The 20,275-nt window shown below is 37.5% G+C and overlaps 1 protein-coding gene and 1 long non-coding RNA gene across 6 annotated transcripts; both read left to right on the top strand.

The window, feature by feature from the left end:
* The first annotated feature begins 3,323 nt into the window (after positions 1–3,323).
* On the top strand, positions 3,324–4,865 carry LOC110776003 (uncharacterized acetyltransferase At3g50280-like). Its single transcript, XM_021980587.2, has one exon. The coding sequence runs from the start codon at positions 3,395–3,397 to the stop codon at positions 4,748–4,750; it is 1,356 nt and encodes a 451-aa protein (XP_021836279.1). The 5' UTR covers positions 3,324–3,394; the 3' UTR covers positions 4,751–4,865.
* Positions 4,866–11,641: 6,776 nt separating this feature from the next.
* On the top strand, positions 11,642–14,742 carry LOC110776002 (uncharacterized). 5 transcript variants are annotated; one of them, XR_002529930.2, is made up of 5 exons: positions 11,656–11,875; positions 11,952–12,028; positions 12,155–12,293; positions 13,763–13,825; positions 14,447–14,742. It is a non-coding gene; the product is annotated as an uncharacterized lncRNA (long non-coding RNA). The 5 variants fall into 5 exon arrangements; XR_008932936.1 differs by having other exon boundaries at positions 11,642–11,875; positions 12,155–13,825; XR_002529931.2 differs by lacking the exon at positions 13,763–13,825 and having other exon boundaries at positions 11,663–11,875.
* Positions 14,743–20,275: the final 5,533 nt, after the last annotated feature.

The following is a 20,275-nucleotide window of genomic DNA, read 5'->3' on the forward strand; positions in this document are numbered from 1 at the left end:
TTGTTCACCCTATGCATGGAGTACTTCTCCATGGCAATGGTTGCAGTTGGTGAACACCCTGATTTCATGTTCCACTCCAGATGCAAAAGGATGAGCCTCAACCATCCTTGTTTTGCTGATGATCTCCTCATCTTTTGTAAAGGAGACCATAAGTCTGTTCAACTCATTATGGATGTCCTGAAAACTTTCTCTGACACCACTGGCCTTTCTGTTAATCCCTCTAAATCATCTATGTACTGATGTGGCCTTACTGATGCTGAGATCTATAGCTTCACTCAGTTGACTGGTTTCTCCCTTGGCTCACTTCCTTTCAAATATCTAGGAGTTCTTGTGAGCTCTAGAAAATTGAAAGCTTGTGACTGTGACATTTTGGTTGATAAGTTAACTCTCAGAATCAAAACATGGAGCTCTAGACATCTCTCCTTTGCTGGCAGAGCTCAATTGATTCATTATGTTCTCATGAGCATTAGTGTGTATTGGTCCCAACTTTTCATCTTTCCTACCTCAGTTCTCAAAAGGATTAATGCTATTTGCAGATCCTTTTTCTGGTTTGGCACCCATGATGATAGCAGACCAGGTGCTGTTGCTTGGGGGAATGTGTGCCTTCCTAAATCTCAAGGAGGTCTGGGTTTTAGGAACCTTCTCTTGTGGAATCAAATAGCTGTTGCCAAACAAGCATGGGCTGTGGCACAAAAGCATGATAACCTTTGGGTCAAATGGGTCCATTCATTCTATGTGAAAGATAAAAACTGGACACTCTTCACTGCCCCTGCAGCTGCTAGTTGGGTAGTCAAGTTTGTCTGTCAAGCAAAGCAGTTTTGTTTTGAGCTGCTACATTCAGTTCAGTGGCTCAATGCTCCTAAGTTCTCCATTAGAGAAATGTATCACGTACACTCTCAGGGAACAGGGGGTAAGGTTCCATGGCAACCTTTTGTATGGAACAGGTATACAATTCCTAAGCATAGAATCATTCTATGGCTCATTATTCTAGACAGGTTAAAGACAAAGTCTAGACTCCATCAGTTTGGCATTGGTGATGATAACCTGTGCGCAGTTTGTGGCTCCTCTCCTGAAACTGTCCCTCATCTCTTCTTTGACTGTCATTTCAGTTCAGCATGCAGGGAGATAGTTATGACTTGGTTGGGTTACCACTCCAGCAGAAACTCTGTCTATCCACTTCTAAATTGGGTCCAGAGATATACCAAAGGGAAATTCAAGAAAACTGTGTGCTTTACTGCCATTGCTAGCCTTGTCTACAATGTGTGGAAAGCTAGGAATGAGGCTGTTTGGGCTCTTAAAGTGCCCACAATTAGTGCTGTCATCAATCAGATAAAGTTTGAAGTCAAGCACAGAGTGCAGCAACTGTTGAGTGCAAAAGTCTGTACTAGAGATAAGGATTGGCTGAATTCTTTGTAATTGTTGTAGTTGGGGTCAGTTAGGCTAGTTTTCTCTAGCCCTTAGTTGCTTGGTCTCTCTTGGTTGCTATTTTGGCTCCCAGAAAGTTCCTTAGTTTGTAAAACTGTTTTCTTGTGATTAATATATTGCCTCTCTTGCTTGCCAAAAAAAATAAGATAGGTAAGGTAGTATATAAAATATCAAAAAATAATACAAAGCACAATGTAAAGAACATAAACAAAACTTTAATTTACGGAAGACTTTTCAATTACTTAAAGGCATGCTCTAAAAACAAAGTTTACCCATTTATCCCTAATACTTTCTTACTCTTCCACGTAACTTAATTATATATTTTATGAATTGAGTCTTTTTTTTGCACTGAACTAATTAACCATATACGGCTCTCCTCTCTCTCCTCCAAACTCTAGCCTCCATTGGTAATTTTTGAGGGGCTTCTATAGGTTTAACCGGTGGAAAGCCCCAATTGCTTTGTTTTCTTGTGTTCTTTTCTTTAGTTTTTGTTTTGTAGGTCTAATAATGCGTCCTCCTCCAGACAGGACCGATTCTCCCTTGAAAGACAGGGTTTTTTCTCCTTTCTTTTCGAAAGGTTTTCTGCTTTTGGGTGGGTATCGAGTCGAGTCGAGGGGTGTTGTTTATGTATTTCATGGTGGAAATTGTGTTGTTTCTATGATGTATGCACTTTGAAGATCAAAATCAATCCGGCCTATGAAGCAAATTCAATTTTCAAGATGACTATAAGTTTACAACGAGGTCCTCCATACAACGGAAAGATGCTTTGACATCAAAGTTATTTCATGGCTACACATATACCATGATTCCGGAGCCATTCTTCAGTATTTGCTCATTTAGTTATTTGGAAAAAAGAATTTGTTATTGTATTTTAGATTTGTTCTTGTTCTTGTTTAGGGAAAAATTTGATTGTAGATACCGTATGGCTTTATTTTAATGAAATTTTACCTTACCCGTCAAAAAAAAAAATAATTAACCATGATATAACCATATTCATAACCAAAAAAAAGTAAAAAAAATGATCACCCTTTATTCTACACGGCTACACCCCGTTTAAATAATATACTAGTTTAGGGCCCGGACAATGCCTCGGGTTCTAACATAAATTTTATCTTTTATATTGATTTTTAATTTATTAGTATTTTTTAAGTTGAGATAATATAAGTCCGGTCAAAATAAGTCCAATAGAATAAAATCTAATGTTTTTGGGTGGCAAATTATTTGTTCACTTAACAATTAGGTGGCGTGGCAGAAACATTATTTATTATAAATATATAAGAGTAGTGGATTAATGTGAAAATTATAACCGTTCCTTGATTATTTTATGTTATATAATGGTGTAACAAGTAGTACATTTTAGAGGTTGGCTACATCGCAGTTTACCAGCGGCTTTTTTGCTCATATCCAGGGGCAAAATCATCTTTTTACTTAATTAGTTGAAAAGTCAAACAAAGTACTAAGTATCGGAAATAAATGACAGTATTCAATACAACAATGACAACATTTATACAAACAATGACAGAGTATATGTAACACGTTTATCCAGTCATTTAAGTGGTCCCTTTACTATTTTTGTTTCATTTCATTTTCTTCTTTTTGGATGATTATGACAGAGAGTATATGTAACACATTTATCCAGTCATTTAAGTGGTCCCTTTACTATTTTTGTTTCATTTCGTTTTCTTCAATTTTTGAATGATTATGACAAACTTTAATACAACAATGACAGTATATACACAATAATGACAGTATTTATCTAACCTTTGATATTATATAGCAAGTTCGCAACATTTTTACCATTTATTTAAGGGGTGGGCCATCATTATAATTTATTTTCTTTTCTCTTTTTTTTGTGGGTATGGGGCAGATATATCGCTGGTGAACTGCGATGTATCCTCCCTCTTTTATTTTAGGCACCACAACATAAATTCCGGAATTTTGAGAGAATAGATAGTATTTATAAAAAATAATGTCACCAGTACCAGTGAAGCTCATATCAGAATGCTTCGTCCGACCGGAATCGGAGTCGGAAAAATACCATTACCTAAGTCCTTTAGCATTAAAATTGCTGTGGTTAGGTAACACACAATATGGTATCCTATTCCTTACCTCAACATCGAAATCAAAATTCTTTAACAAACTTAAAGTCTCTCTTTCTCATGCCCTTGTCCATTTCTACCCCTTGGGTGGCCGTCTAGTGAGTAAAAACGACGAAGAAGGTAGTTGCTCTATATTCGTGGATTGCCATTCCGGTCCCGGAGCTAGACTCATCCATGCTTCCGCATTAGACATGAGTGTATCAGACATTGTTAACCCATACAATGATGATTATGATGTCCCTTTGGTGGTGGAATCATTCTTTGATCTCGGTGAAAGACAAGTCAATTACGATGGCCACACGAGGGCTTTGTTGTCGGTTCAGATGACGGAGTTGGCAGATGGGTTGTTTATCGGATGCTGTATTAACCATTGTGTAGGTGATGGTACATCTTTATCTCTTTTCCTTAATATGTTGTCTCATATATTTGTTGCAGGAGTAGACGATGTCACCACTCTACCAAGGTTACCTGTGTTTAAGTCACCTCCGTCGTTATCTGCCGGTTATCCAACCATTAAATTACCATTAATGGAGGCTAATGACTTTATAAGCCAATTCGATGAAAGTCAGTTACTAAGAGATGGGATTTTCCCATTCTCAGTTGCTTCAATGGCAAAGCTCAAGTCAAAGGCGAATACCGAGGCCAATAACACTAGTCCACTAATATCTTCTTTTAAAGCCTTGTGTGGGTTTCTTTGGATATCTATTACTCGTGCTAGAAATTTGTCCTTAGATGAAGAGACTACTTTTGCAATCGCTGTTAACATTAGGTCTCGTTTAGACCCGCCATTGTCTCCGGACTTCTTTGCGAACAGCTTTGTGGGAGCCGCTGTCACCGCCAAGGTGGGTGAGTTGCTCAAAAACGGGTTAGGTTGGGCAGCAATGCTGATCCATGAGGAGGTAGAGAAGGTGGATGATAAAGCTGCACGTCAAGCTTTGGTGTTGCCTCATGGTAAGACTCCAATAATGGAGTCTCCTGGCTTTATATCGTTTGGACCCAATCGGGTGGTAATAGGTGGTTCACCTTGGTTCGGCTTTTATGGAGCTGAATTCGGGCTTGGTAAGCCAGTGGCTGTTCGGACCGGATATACCAACAGAGCTGACGGCAAACTAACCGCTATGCCCGGTCGTCATGGCCCGGGTAGTGTGGATTTGCAAGTAGGGCTTATGCCTCAGTACATGAGTGCTCTCTTATTGGACCAGGAATTCATCAACTACGTTTCTTAAAGTTAATTGCTAAGGACTAAGGAGTATGTAATTAATTTGCATCTATTTTATTGTTCTTGTTGTATTGCAAGTTTTCAAGTTTGTAACCATTCTAATAAAACGTTATTCTCATCCATTTGTTGTTTTGCTTACAAATGAGTCACGAGTGTAATACGAAGTATGGAGTATGTATTATTCTGGTGTGTCGCTATTCGACGTCTTCGTTCGCTAAAAACGCCCGCGTATTTTACTTGAAATGACGGTTGTACCCTTATAAAATTCTAAATAGTAGAAATAATAATAATAATAATAATAATAATAATAATAATTCATAACAGTAATAATATAACAATAACAATAAAAATAATAATGAAGAAATAATAATAATAATAATAATAATAATAAGATTAAGGGGTCGATTAGGGGAATTGGGGAATTGGGGGCGATTAGGGTCGTGCTCAATGGGTGATTAGGGGGGTCCAGGCCGGCGATCCGACAGTGATCGGCGAGGGTTGTTTCCGTGGCCGAGGGCTGCTTTGGTTAATTCAAGTGAGGAACGTAGCAGGGATATTGAGAAGCAGCAACATTCAGGAGCGATATTCGGATTAGCGTGGGTGTTTGTTGCGCCTATTGCCGCTTGAAATTAGTGGCTGGTAGCCATGGTGTGCCGCCAGCAAATGGTGGTAACGACCACGGCTCAGCCGCGCCAGATCTGCGACTGAGCCATGGTCGTTTCCGCCATTTGCTGGCGGCACACCACGGTTACCAACTGCTAAGTTTGAGCGGCAATAATATTCGTTTTTTTAAAAAATGTTAAGGTATGCATCATCAACATCAGAGGCAATCAACAATGCTGTTTAATTTGTTTACTCCGTAAGATTTATGGTGATGAAGATGCTGCTTAATCTTTTGAAATTGATGATGATGATGCTGCTACTTAATTTGTTTATCAATTTTGAACTAGATGATGATGATGATTATTTTGTTTATCAATTTTGCTTCCACTTACTAAATACTGATTATGAGTGGCGAGATATTTTTATTCTTATTAGTATTCTTGTTATTTTTTCATTTTCGTTACCGATTCGTACTATTGTTATTTATTTATTTATTTATTTATTTATTATTATTATTATTATTATTATTATTATTATTATTATTATTATTATTATTGTTGGAGGGGTTAAATATCAAAAGGGCAAAATTATATTTTTCTACACTAAACGCGGGCGTTTTTAGGAAAACACGGACGTCATTTAAAAATCCCCTTATTCTGACCCACTATAATTAAATGTAGAAGACAACAAAACAAAACTTGTGATAGAGAAGAAACCTAGAGATAACTATGTCAGGAACTCAGGATCATGATTCATACGGAGTAGTAATTACTCCGTATTCAAGACAATCAAATCAAACTTAAAAGTTGCAAAAGGTCTTGCGCGCACAAGGTGTACAATAAATTTATTGTACACCAAGATTACTTTTATGCAGTTTTTTGTAACTTTAACCTATTTTTCTGTAACTTTTATATTATAAAATTAAAAATTTGATACATAAACATTTTAAAGGGTTAAATGATTAATTTATACATTATTAGTGATTTTGAAAGAAATAATTTTATTCAAATGAAAAAAATTATCATTAAAAAATAGATAACTTTTACATATATAAATGTAACTTTTAAGCATTTTGAGTCAACTTTTACTCCGGTGTACAATATTTATTGTACACCTATTATAAATAAGAATTTGTGTAAAAGTTGTGATAGAGTACCGCTACTGCTCGCTGTACAACATTAATTGCATCCACTACATTCATTGTCAGTGACGGGTCTAAAAATTTAGAAATGGGGTACGAAATTAGACTCGATAAAAAAAAAAAAATTCGACAATACGGAGAAACATTTTCCCGTTAAAAGTTGAGCTGAAAATTCATTCCACTATTTTTTTAATCTTATATTTATACTCATTCCCCTAACAATGATGTACTAGTAATAATTGAGCTAGATATAACGATAGTACTGGTAATAATTTAATTAACAATTAATCTATACTATATACTCCCTCCGTCCCTTAATACTCGCACCGCTTTCTTTTTCGGGCCGTCCCTTATTACTTGCACCGCTTCTATAAATGGCATACGTGATACGTGGCGCTCTGTTTATGACACGTGACAATTGCACGGGAAATAAAAATAAAACATATACATGATGTATGAACGAAACAAAAATTAGAGTAAATACGATTTAATCATAGTAAAATGTGTAAGATTAACGAACGATGTGTGTTGCAAAGAGCCATACAAACTATAATTTGTTAAGTAATTACTACGTATGATTTGCACAATCGGAACTTTTATCATCACTCATTTTAATTATTTTATTTAAAATATCAGTACAAACTTATAAAACCGTGCAATTGCACGGGTTCTATACTAGTTAATCTATACTATATATTAAATGGCGTCTATAAGAAAGCATACGTGACACGTGGCGCTCTGTTTATGGGTCATTCGCTCCATGTAATCTGCATATACATTAAAAAAAATGTCAAACATGATCAGTACAAACTTATAAAAAATGTCAAACATGGTTAGCGTAAGGTTTGAACCCCTGACCTTGAGTTTAAATAATAGAGCTTTTACCACTAAGCTATTACATGTTTCATGTTATCATTGTAAAAAATATATATATAAGTAAATGTGAATGTTGTTAATGTAGTACCCCGCGGCATCGCCCGGGCCCAAAAACTAGTTTTTTATGAAATTATAAACTACTTTTTTATAGTTACAGCTACATTTATGCTAAAACATACGCGTAATAAAAAAATTTAGTGTAAATATAGTCGCACTGATTTAATAAATTGTAATATGATAATAGGCATGGGGGATTTTAAATATGGTAAAGAGATCAGAACTTCCAAACAACCGATTTGTAAATGGATTTCATACATAAAGTTGGTTTCTTATCCTTGAATTTAAAGACTAGATATTTCAATCTCTTAGATTTAGCCTAACAAATCGGTGGGGGAACCGTTTAGTACTTCCTAGGGGACCTGGTGTCTAAAACATCAGGTCTCTTAATTTCATAGTCTTTTTATTTTTTTGAGAATGGGGTACATCGGGGCCATTGTAGAGCTGTCAAAACAGGTCATTGGATCAGGTCCGAGTCGGATTATCTCGGATCTCGGGTCATGATCAGGTCAGGTCTTGTCAGATCACTTTATCACTCGGGTGCAGGTCGGGTTCGGTCGGGTTCGGTCGGGTTCGGTCGGGTTGATTTTCAGTCTGGTCATGTCGTGTGGTTTATCCATTTCGGGTACAAGTCGGGTTTAGGTCGAGTCATGTTTGGGTCGGGTACAAGTCGGGTTTGGGTCTTATATAGTCGGGTTTGAATCGGGTTTGTAGCAGTTAATGTCGAGCTTGCGGTCAAGTTCAGATCGGGTATTTTTCGGGTCGATTAAAATTTAGGTCAGCTTCACTCTCGAACACAGGTTAAGATCGAGTCAATAACCGACTTGGTCATCTCAAAATATTCATGCGTAAATATTCACACCACATGTCAAGTCATTAACAGGTTATGTGGTAAAAATTGGGTTAAGGTCATTGTCGGGCAGGGTACCGAATCGGGTTCAGATCATTGGTTGGTCGGGTCAGTTCGGTTATCGATCATCTTTCGATCGGGTGTCAGATTCGGGTGATACAAAATCGGGTTAAAATCGGTTATCGGTTTTTTGGGTTGGGTACAGGTAGGTTTTCGGGTTACCTGTTTTACTAAAATTTCGGGTCATGATCGATTACGGATTCGGTCGGTTCAGGCCGAGTCAGTTTTTGACACCTCTGAGCCATTGTAAACACATTTATATTTTACCAAGATCTGGATCCTTTATTAATATTAAATTTCTTTATTACTTAATTTTTTTAGATAAGTTGGGATATAATTTACACAATATAGTTGTACAGAGACTAATAACGATTAGTTTTGGAAAGCTGTAGCAGAAGTAGTGTTTACCTTCTCGCACAAACATATCTTTCAGAGTCAACTAATATGATGACAAGTAAGGCTAATGCTCATGTTTAGCAATTATTCTCCTTACATGTTCTCATGCGTCATATTCAACTAGTTCCCGCTATGTTGGTTGATAACCTAAATCAAAGAGCGTAGCACAAGTAGGCAGGGGAGGTTAGATAGTGCCCGTTCTTCCCGTGTCAGGAAAGTAGCCATCAGTCAGTATCATGGCATATAAAATCTGGACCGAGTGAGGATCAAAGAATGCTTGGACTGATTCGTCCATTTGGAAACCATACATGTCGCCTTCATGGCCAGTGATTTGGACCAACAAATTGTCTATTGAGCAACTTACTTCAAGGGGTTAAGAACGTATTACTAGACCTGTCAAACGGGTCGGTCGGGTCGGGTTGTAAAAAATTATTTTCGGGTTCGGGTTAGATCGGGTCGGTCACTTTCGGGTTCGGGTTTACAAATGCTTGTTCAAGACCCAGAACTTTCGGGTTCGGGTCGACCCAACGGGTTGAGAGATTTTAAAACGCGCATTATATTTTCATTAATTTAGGTGATAAATATACAAAATATGGGCACAAATTAACAAATTTTCCTACATAAGTTTATATTAGTCAAATTCAACCGTAAAATGGCGTATAATTCAAATTAAAATCATATTACACACAATAATAGTAAAAAACAGCGTGTTTATTATGCTTAAATTTTCTCATAATCGCATTTATTACTATAAATACAACGATTTTCAATTGGTCGGGTCCAAAACGGGTTCGGTCGGGTTTTGACCCATTACTTTTCGGGTTGCTCGGGTTCGGATAAAATCGGGTTACGGGTCGCAAAATCTTGTTCAGGACCCAGTATTTTCGGGTCGGGTTCGAGTCGGTTTTCTGGTCGGGTCGATTTTTGACAGGTCTACGTATTACTATAGTCATTCCCCTACGGTTTAGTTCGGTCATTTGGTGCATAGTTGACGCTACGCCTCCTAAGTCATGGGGCCAAGGGCGTCCAAGTAGGAAGTTGAAACTAGGTTTGATGTCAACTACTTGAAATTCTATAGTTCAAGCTATAGGTCTAGTTTGATGGTAAGACGTACTTTTCCGTGCACTAGTCTCCTAGAATTTTCATAGCACGAATTCCTTATGTGGAAGGCCGAATCCTTGTCTTTCAGGTCCAAGAATCGAGCATTTTGTAATGGAAAAAGATTGACAGCAAAACCATTGTCTACCAAACCTAATGGGATGTTCTGGCCTTTACATCCAATTACTAAGTACAATTTCTTGTTGTGGGCACTTCCTTCTTTGGGTAATTTTTTTTCAGAGAAGATTATGGCCATATCACTGGCCCATAGCTTTGCAGAGATCGGAGTGTGCGTCCCCTTGGGAGATATTAGGATCACCCCAACACCACATCCATTCTGATTAGAGGCACCGTCAAATTGCTTTGAGCAAGTGTCATCGTTTGTCATCAAGATTTTCTCCTCTAATAAGTCATAATTTTCCTCTTCGGCCTCGATGGGACAATCTGCCAAGAAATTTGAGACTGCGGAGCCCTTGATGGATTTTTGACGGAGATACTTCAAGTCAAATTCGGCTAGCATAACCAACCATATGGATAGTCGACCATTGAGTGACGGTTTCTCGAATAGGAACTTGAGAGGATCTTCTTTTCATATCACATGCATTGTATGGGAGAGCATGTAATAACGCAGTTTCTTTGTGGCCCAAAACAAGGCAATGTTAAGTCTTTCGAGATGATTGTATCTGATCTCATACTCGAGCATGTAATGATGAAGTCTCTTTGTTGTTGATTCATTGGACCAGCATGGCGCCTAACTGTTGATTTGTTTGTTGTAAGATAGATTAGAAGTGGCATACCCAATAGGATTGTTGGCTTTAACACTTGTTGATTTGAAAGATAGAATTCAATGGTGTCAAATTCCTTTTGATAGTCTTCATCCCATTCTTTTGGCTCGTTTTTGCGGAGCTTGTGAAATACCGATTCACAGACCATTGTGAGCTTTGAAATGAAGGGTTGATGTACTGCAGTTTGCCCAAAAACCCTCAAATTTCCTTTTCATTTGTGGGTGGCGTTATAACAAAGATAGCCTTGATTTTTTGATGGTTCAGCCTCAATGCCTCGAGAGCTAATGACGTACCAGACTAACTTGCCCCAAGTTACTCCGAATGCGCACTTTTGCGGATTGAGCCGCATATTGGATTGTCTGAGTCTGTCGAAGAATTTCTAAATCACTATTGTATGTCCTTGGCGATCTTTTAATTTAACGATCATATCATTGACATACATCTCGATCTCTCTATGAATCATGTCGCTCATGTAGAGCACGAAAAGATCATTTCTGATAGGTAGCCCCCGTGTTCTCCAGTCCGAACAACATAATTTTATAGCAATATGTTCCCCATTAAGTGATGAAAGTTTTTTTCTCCATGTCTACCTCATCTGTGGGAATCTGATTATAGCTAGCCGGCCTGCATACCCGTCCATAAATGCGAGTAAGGCATGATTTGCAGTGTTGTCGACCAGGATGTTGATGTGTAGAAGTGGAAAACCATATTTTAGGACTAGCCCTGTTAAGATCTTTGTAGTAAACGCACATTTTCACTTTTCCATCTTTCTTAGGAACCGAAACGACATTGGCAAACCAGTCAGGGTACTTGGCCTCTATGATAAACCCGACCTCCATCTACTTGGAGAGTTGTTCTTTGATCTTGAAGGAAACATCCAGTTTCATTCACTACTACAAAATGCATGTTTTAGAGACGCTTATGGCATAGCGGTAGCCTAGAAAGTCAGTTCCGTGTTTTCTCGACGATGATTGTCGTCCAAATATATGTCGTCCGTTTTCAGCGTCCAGAAATTAGTGATTTGCCACATGCCTTGCACGTGGTCTTAGTTTGCAGGTCGCGTTTTGGTAAAAAAAAAGAAAAGAAAGAAGAACCGCCCTTCTTCTCTCTCTCAATCTCTCTCTCCCTCTCCCTCTCCCTCTCAACCCTAACCCACTACTTCCTCATTTTCTCTGCCTCCATAGTTCTAGATCTACTCCCAAGCTTGAATTATTGTCTCAATTTCAAGATATACGATAAGTTGTGAGCGTTTCTTAAGACTTTGAGGTATTACTTTCTCTCCTAAGTTCTGAATTTCATGGATTTTTAGGTTTTTTTTTTCATGTGGAACTTTTTGTTCTAGATCTTTGAATTGAGGTTCGTCGGCAATGCAACTGTTCGTCTTTTCTCTCATTTCCAGTTCTTCCTAGTTGTTGTTTGGTATGTGATTAATTCTATGTTTTGATTTGGGTACCTTTCAAGTTTGATTTTTAATTGCAATTTTTGTTGATTTCCTTACGGTGGTATCTCTTTTCCGCTGAGAATTGCTTCTCTTCACCCTTGTAGTTGACAACAATCATTGGCTTATCAGCAGGGCCAGGAATCACCTTGAAGGGCCATAACTTCATGTCAGCTTGCACTGACGGATCGCTCACTCTCCTTCAAATCAATCGTTTAGCATCTGAAACCAATATTTTTTTATCAGGTAATCAGTATTCTGCCCTCAGAAAATCTTCAACTTCACCCAACAACTAACAATCCAAAACGTTTTCTATCAACTCTATCAGAAACACTCTAATCACTAAGAGTACTCATTATACCTTTCTCTTCTTTATTTCCAGATTGTATTTCAATCTAAACTGACAAATAATCCATCAAATTTTGGTTTAGTTATTGTTTTCCTCCATTTTCTAGGATTGTTTTAGATTTTGTGTAATTTTGGGTTTGCTTTGATATTTGGGTTAAATTCCTGCATCATTTGTCTTACTAGGTGGAATTTTTGGATTATGAAAGTATGAAATGTGCTAGAACTTATTGTCACTTGTACGAGACATGAGACCATGAGTAATAGATACTTATTTCTCTTCTTTGCGCCATTTTAGGAATTTATTTGTTTCCCTTCATTAATAGTCCATAAATTGATTAAACAATTTGGGTTTTCATGTTGAAAGCTTGCTCTGTTACAAGATATGCAGGGCTAAAATAGTTATCATTATTACACAAATAGGAACAAGAAAGCGTTTAAGCCTCTTACTCTTAGTCTATGTCCTTATGTCGTGTGTGAGTGCTCAAATGTCTGTTTAGATTTTTTTAAGCTCAATCGACTTCTATAGATTTTGAAGGTTCAATAAATTAAAGTATGAATTTTATATCTTACAAGTTTTTTTCCCTGAGAGATGAGATTATGTTTGTTACTATTGTACGTTCCTGTTTGAACTATAAAAAGCTCTCATTCTTACTACAAGTATAGAGAACTAGCAACATAATACCTCAGTTTTCCCTGTCCTTTATGAAGAAAATTTCCTAACTTTGCTTTATGGTCACAAATGTGAGCTTAATTTGCGTGTGAGGTATTATGTCATCTACCTACTAGTATTTCTGTAAGTTTAGATCATGGTTTTAAACATAGAAATTTCATTTATTTTCTCCTCTACTCCTAAGTGGAATATTGGCTTGTCGCTTTACATTCTGTTTTCTCCATGACTTTCAAGGATATATCATCAACTATTTAACTTTTAAGCATGTACTTAGTGCACACCTTTATAAGTTCTTTCTAGAACTCGAACTACTCTTGTATAGTTCTATATATAAACATATTCCATGGTGTATACTGTGCGTCCTCGATATTTTTAATTGATCGGAATTCCAATGGGGTTGTCTGACGGTATCAGAAAGATACCAGAAGCCATTCGAATATCCAAGAAAGCCTCAAGGATAATCGTGGAAAATGTAATCATAGCATTCTCTACAAAGAGTCTAGTTCTAGAATTAGCCCTTGTTCACTACTCTATGCTGTTATCTGATGTTGTAACAGACATCGGGACATGCCTGCTAGTAATATTGAACAACATAGTAGTTCAAAGTGCATATCATCAAATGGGTGTAAGTTTGGAGCAAGTAGTTAGCTTTATAATGTGATTTCACAGATTGATATTGCCACTTTGCGTGGTGTAGGAAGCCCCATCGATTTCGACAATTCATACTACAAAATACTCCTTGAGAATTCGATGTCTTCAGGTCAGTCGGTTCACATCGTTAATGTTTTTTGAGTATTGTGTTATGAGTTGCATATACATGAATAAAGAGAGATTTTTGTCGTAAGGTATCCCATTTAGTCTGACTTTACAGAAGCGGGGAGGAAGAAGTCACTAGTATTGTGTCATGTAATGTAAATTATGAAATCTTAGAGGGAATACGGTCGAGAGAAGCAGATTAAGATGCATATAAGACACATTTTGATAGTTGTTGCTTCTGTGTGCCATGTTATATGGTGGAAACACAACAATCCTATGTGAATGCATCTCAGTATGTTTGTGCTAAATGTAGAAGACCTTGTAGGATAGAAAATATTCCAAGCCCCTCCATGTTATGCGATCAGTTGTTTAGTTAGAGCCCTTAATCCTTTGATTTCTTTAGTTACAAAGTTGTCAGATTCTATGATTTACAGAAGTGAATCTTCTATTCCCTCAAAAGTCGTTGTATGGTTTCATTCTTCGTCGTCATTGTTGTTAGGACTTTGTTCTGACTGTGGTCTTGAACTCTTCCACCAGATATGATGTATAATTCTTTACCTTATATTTTGTTAAGATTTATTTGTTTTTTATATGTACTGATTATATTTTTGTATTTTTTTTGAAGGTGCAAAATGATAAAGGAGCAACCGGAGAATGGAGGGACACCTTAGCTTTAAATTAGCTACTACTGTCATCTATCTAACTGTATCCTAGTTAGATTTTCTAGGCTTTAGGATATAGGACAGGTTTTAGGCTTTAGTCATTTTTGGATAGGTTTTAAGCTTTATTTAATACGGAATAGATACTATTTGTATTTATGATGATGTTGCAGGCTAAATTGGCTAACATTTCTTAATTAGGGATCTCGTTATGTCAACTACATTAAAATTTAAAATGTTAGTAAATTTATTAAATTTTTCAGGTGTTATTGTTTATTTTATGTATGGTATGTTATTACTTAATTTTTGTTCTTTGTTTAAAATGAATAAGCTCCTATATATGTGCACAATTTTTTTTTTAAATCGTACGTGATTATAGGATGATTATAAGATCCTGTATATGCCCACCATTTCTAAGCGTCGACAACCAACATTATTGTCGCTTTTGCGCGTCGAGAAAATTAAATAGTAAAAAGGTGGGCATAGAGGAAAAATAATGATGGTCGACGCAATATCAAAAGGCTGGACACTTAAAAGCGTCGAGAATCTCGACGCCAAACAAAAATGGGGACAGCAGAAGGCGTCATCATTCTCGACGCCAAAAAGCGACGCGAAAATTCTTGACTTTGATTTTCTCGACGCTTTAGCAAAGCGACGAGGGATTAAATAGCGACGCTTTTTGGTATCGTAAAATGGTCTAAAAAGCGTTCTTAACAGGCGGGATTTGTAGTAGTGATTCCACGAAGATTTTTCTTGACTGGATTTGATCCTGGAATGAGGGGAATTGTTTGTTGTCTGATTCTTGGATCGAACCCTGACATATCATGAGAGAACCAGGCGAAGACGTATATGTACTCAATGAGTAGTCTAATTAGATCCGTGTGCTCTTCTTCAGTTATAGTTAAACCTATATGTACTAGCTTTGGAGTATTGTTGTCACAAAAGGTTAACTTTTTCTATCTCCTCAATTATAGGTGTTCTATTTTCATGATCTTTGGGTGCTTTTAAGATTTCAAGTTAGTTTCTTGAGAAGAAAAGTTAGTTGAATTAGGAAGGGGGTTTGAAATTGGAGAGTAGATAGAAATGTATTTGTTATTGAATTCAGAAATCATTACATCTAAAGCTTTAGATTGAGATTTGGCCTCTGCATGCTAAATGACATTGATTCATGACTCTAGCCCTAGACTTTCAAAGTCATTCTCAGGCCCAGATTCAGATTTTTTCTTAGATTTCAATTCGCTCATCATACGCCCTTCGCCCACAGTAATATTGAACATCTTGCCATTTGGCGTAGTAATTTTGAGGGAATTCCTCCATCCATTAACCACCCCTTTGCCAGGAGCAATGAGCTTGGAGGGATCAAAGTCTTCGATTTGAGTAATCATCTGTACCATGGCATCGTCATGGAAACTGGTATTGTTTCTCGGCCAAAAAATAGACCACGTGCTAGAGAGTCGAGACATTCAGGAGCTGCCTCTTTTGACACAGGGGAGTCTTCCTCGAGGAAGTGGCAGTCTTGAAAGATCTCAAATCCTGGATAGATTATGCCTTTAGAAGCATCATAGAACGAATAAGAGAAGTCGAAGTATAAGTCATCTTCTCCTTTTTTCACAAATTGTCCATTGAGAGTGCCCTAATGGGGATGTATTTTGAATTATCATTACATGTTCGACGAGCCTTCAGCTTGGATGCATGATTTTTTTCATTTTTATTACTTTGCTTATACCCCAAACCAAAATAGCTAACTTGCCCGAAGGTTTTGAAAGGTGATTCAGCTGCTTGCTTCTGAGTTGTTCCCAAAAAGTGGCCACATATTAGCATATTATGATTTGCAATTGGATTCATTGTGGGATCATCTTTGATGGCTCCTATCTCAACACTTAATCCTTAGAGATCTTCATCATTGTCATCATTCTCCTGGTCGGCGATCTTGGTCCTGGGTGAGATGCATTCAAGGTAATGACATTTCCTTTAACTTCTAATTAACCCGACCTTCTGATGGAATAAAGATAGAACTGCCTTCGGATCATGAATCCAACTCGTCCAAGAAGGAGGTTGACACTATCTTTGATGTAGAGCACTTGGAAGTTCACTTTGCACTCAATAGAACCAGTTCGCAAAAACAAAGTGAGGGTCCCCATTGCCTGGCGATGAGTATTGTCATATGATGGGACTCCTTGAGATGAACTAGAGAAGAACTTTGTGTGAATCCCAGTGTAACACCCTAATAATTCCTTGCTTTTTATAAAACATTTTTTGACTTAAAACACAGGAATTACCAAGATATTACCGCCACCGTGATAACGGCTAAGGCTATTTACCAGAATTACGCAGCGGAAATAACTAACTTTCAAAACACATTAAATAAATAGTTAATGGTCATTAAAACAAGTTGGAACCGTTGAGGCCCAAACTAAAACAAACCGTTTGAAATCCATTAACTGAAAATAGTAGTATTAGTCGTATTAGTCATGACTATAAATAGAAATAGAGTTTATAAATTACGGAAGCATAAAACTCTCAACTCGAATCCCATGATAACTTCTCCCGCAAGTTATCTCTACAAACCTGCTTTATTGAAAATCTACTCCCCAACAACGCAAATGCAATTGATGGATCATCATAAGGTCATTAAGGCGAAGGCCATGACCAGAAGACATGAAGCACGAAGTCAGCAAAAGCTGAGTACAAACAAGCTAGAATAACATTATATCCTAACATGCTTCACTCGACAATTAAATAATCCACATGCAAAAGCCATAAAATAAACGAGTAAACATGGAGACAAGACTCGACACGAGACACGACTCTTGACTCACAGATTAATAAAAAGTAGCTTCGAACGGGTAAAGTAAAGTATCCTCAAAAGGAAAGAAAGGGTGATGGGAGCCAACCATACACCAAAATAAGTCGGGCTACTACCGACAGCCGGGCCATACCGACAGGAATTCCAATGCACAACGGCATAAAAGAGAATGAAACAACGTCTTGTATCATTCTAGGAGTACAAGTTTTCCGGCACGACTCCCCCCATTGTTCATACTCAAGGTATATACGTTCCAAGAGTTTTGAAGCTCTTTGGGTTACACTTTACGTTAATTAGTATATTATGTTCAAGGCGACACAAGACACAACATACAAACAATTGAGCAATTAAACAATTCAACAATGACACTTCATTTTTTAATTCTTTAGGACTTGTGATCAAACAAGACTCAAGTGAAATTACTCCCATTGTTCCTTCTCAAAAACACTGTTTGAGATAACCCGACATTGCCTATTAACAAGCGGGGTGTGCCCTTAGCACGAATTCTCCTTAATTCAATTCACATAGACTCTCTAACATATTCTACCCCTTTGGTAGAATATATATTGCTCACTGGGAACATTCGACTGGCTCGATAATTATGCTAGACATCCTGTACTATAGCATAATAATAATAACAACTTGCATGCGCAATACTCATACATGCAAACCAACTTGAACAACATGCTTGACATAATTCAACGATTATAAAAGTCCATAACATGATAGTTCAATAGAATCTATAAGGCATAATTCAATTCATAACATGCTCGTTCATATAGATTCAATAATAATAATAACATGCTCGTTCTCAACATTAAACATGAATTCATAACAACATAAACATTCCCAATCATCAAGCATGAATTCATAGCATATAAGTTCACATGATTCGCATTCAATACATTTCACAAAGTCCTCAAGGGATGGGTGGTCACCCTAGTCTTGTACGTACCTGGAATACCTAAGTACGGGGGCCGCTGTGCGAATCACGACTCACTAGAAATCAACTCCTATAAAACAAAATAAGAGAACTAAATTATTATCCATGTTTACTAAATTTCCAGCAACTGTTTAAGAAACTAAAACCCTTAGTTTAATACAAATTCATTCATTAATTGGTAATTTAATAGTCTCAAATAGTCAACTCAAGTCCTAGCATAAAAACATTGACTTTTTCGCTTTAAAACCCTTAAAAACCAACTTTTTAAAGCTTGTAACCAATCTGAAAATTTAGGTTGATTCCCATAATTTAAATTGTCATTAAATTATGTGAATCAATCGCTCAATCGATTTGAAACCGAAACCCTAACAATGGTTTAATCCGAAAACATGTTTTGACTTCAAAAATCAACACTTTATAAACTTATTAAATCTGAAAATCATAATTAAAATCATCAAAACCAATCTCTTTAATTAAAACACAATACTAACCCAATACGGTGTTCATAACCGTTTTAATTAATCCAAAAAATCCAATAATTAAATTTAATCACAATACTTAAATCAATTTAAAACAGAAAATTAGTATTTTTGAAAACAAAATTTGATCTTTCCAATTGGCAACACACACACACACAACAATTATTCGTGTTGTGTGCGTGTGCGTCGCACGAACAACGCAACAACAACACACGCAACACGCACCGCAAGCAGCAGTGGCGCGCGCAAGGGCAGGCGAGGGGCGACGAGGGCGCTGAGCACAACAACGCACACACACGCGGCACAGCGTGCGCGCAAGGGCAGGCGAGAGGTGCTGGGCACAGGCGGGACACAACGCACGCACGCACAACACTGCTGTTGTGCTGCGATGCGAAGCGGGACGAGGGCGAGCAAGGGACGAGCACGCGAGTGCGCACAACAAGCAGCAGCAGCAGCGGCCTCGTGCACGAGTGCTGGGCGCTGCGGGGCTACGACGCGACGAGAGGGAGAGAGAGGGGTGCACGTGAGGCGCGGCTGGACACGAGCACAAGGGCACGGCTCGTGCCTTGTGGCTTAAGAAAGGGCTGGACGAAGAGGAGAGGTAAGAGAGGAGAGCAAAATTTAGAATTTTTAAGTTAGGGGATCTCATGAAGGGGAGGGGTATTTATAGGTTCTCATCCCTTCATGGGTTAGGTATTAGGGTTTAAGGTTGGGCTTGCTTTTTGGGCTTAGTTGAATTTAATCCTTGCAAGCTTTTGTTGGGTTTGATTATGGCAAACGACTGGGCCTTAATTAAATTAAATTCGTTTTTGAAATACGGCCCAACAATTCCCGATTAAATAAATTCATTGAATTTATTTAATAAAAATACGGTTTTCGAAATAATTAATATTTAGTTAATTAAAAATAAAAAGCGCATTTAATTCTCATTAAATGAAATTAATTTATAATAAAAATACAACGAAATGCTTTATAAATATAATAAAATATATTTATAAATATAGAAAAATACGAGGTATTACAGTCTACCCTCAAAAGAAGTTTCGTCCCGAAACTTGGGCACGGAAATCACAATTTTAAAACTAACTTGAGACTAATTTGAGACTTTAGTGCGTTTTATTTGCAAAAAGTTTTAGTTGTTGTACTCTTTAAGTAATTCAACATGACAATAAACAGTGAAACTTCACTGGAAACAACGATTCAAGCATATCCTTAAGGGTAAATTGGGTAAATAAGGTAAAAAGCGCGAAATTCTACCGCACTCTACCCCCCTTAAAGAAAACGAGTTACGGCCCCGTAACTCAACTAACCTCGGGAAAAAGTTCGGGATATTTCTTTCTCATTTCCTCATCCGCTTCCCATGTAGCTTCCTCAGACTCTTGGTTAGACCACAACACTTTTACGATCTTAACATCCTTAGTTCGAGTGCTACGCACTTTGCTATCAAGTATCTTGACAGGTCTTTCCTCGAAGGTCAAACTTTGGTCTAACTCTATGGTCTCCGGTTGCAGTACATGAGACTTATCCGGGACATACTTCCTCAATTGGGACACATGAAGCACATTAT

This window comes from Spinacia oleracea, chromosome 4, assembly GCF_020520425.1.
Source record: "Spinacia oleracea cultivar Varoflay chromosome 4, BTI_SOV_V1, whole genome shotgun sequence".
Classification (NCBI taxonomy): Eukaryota; Viridiplantae; Streptophyta; class Magnoliopsida; order Caryophyllales; family Amaranthaceae; genus Spinacia; species Spinacia oleracea.

Bases quoted from the DNA above. Each gene is read 5' to 3' on its own strand.
- LOC110776003 (XM_021980587.2), top strand. From the start codon at position 3,395: ATGTCACCAGTACCAGTGAAGCTCATATCAGAATGCTTCGTCCGACCG.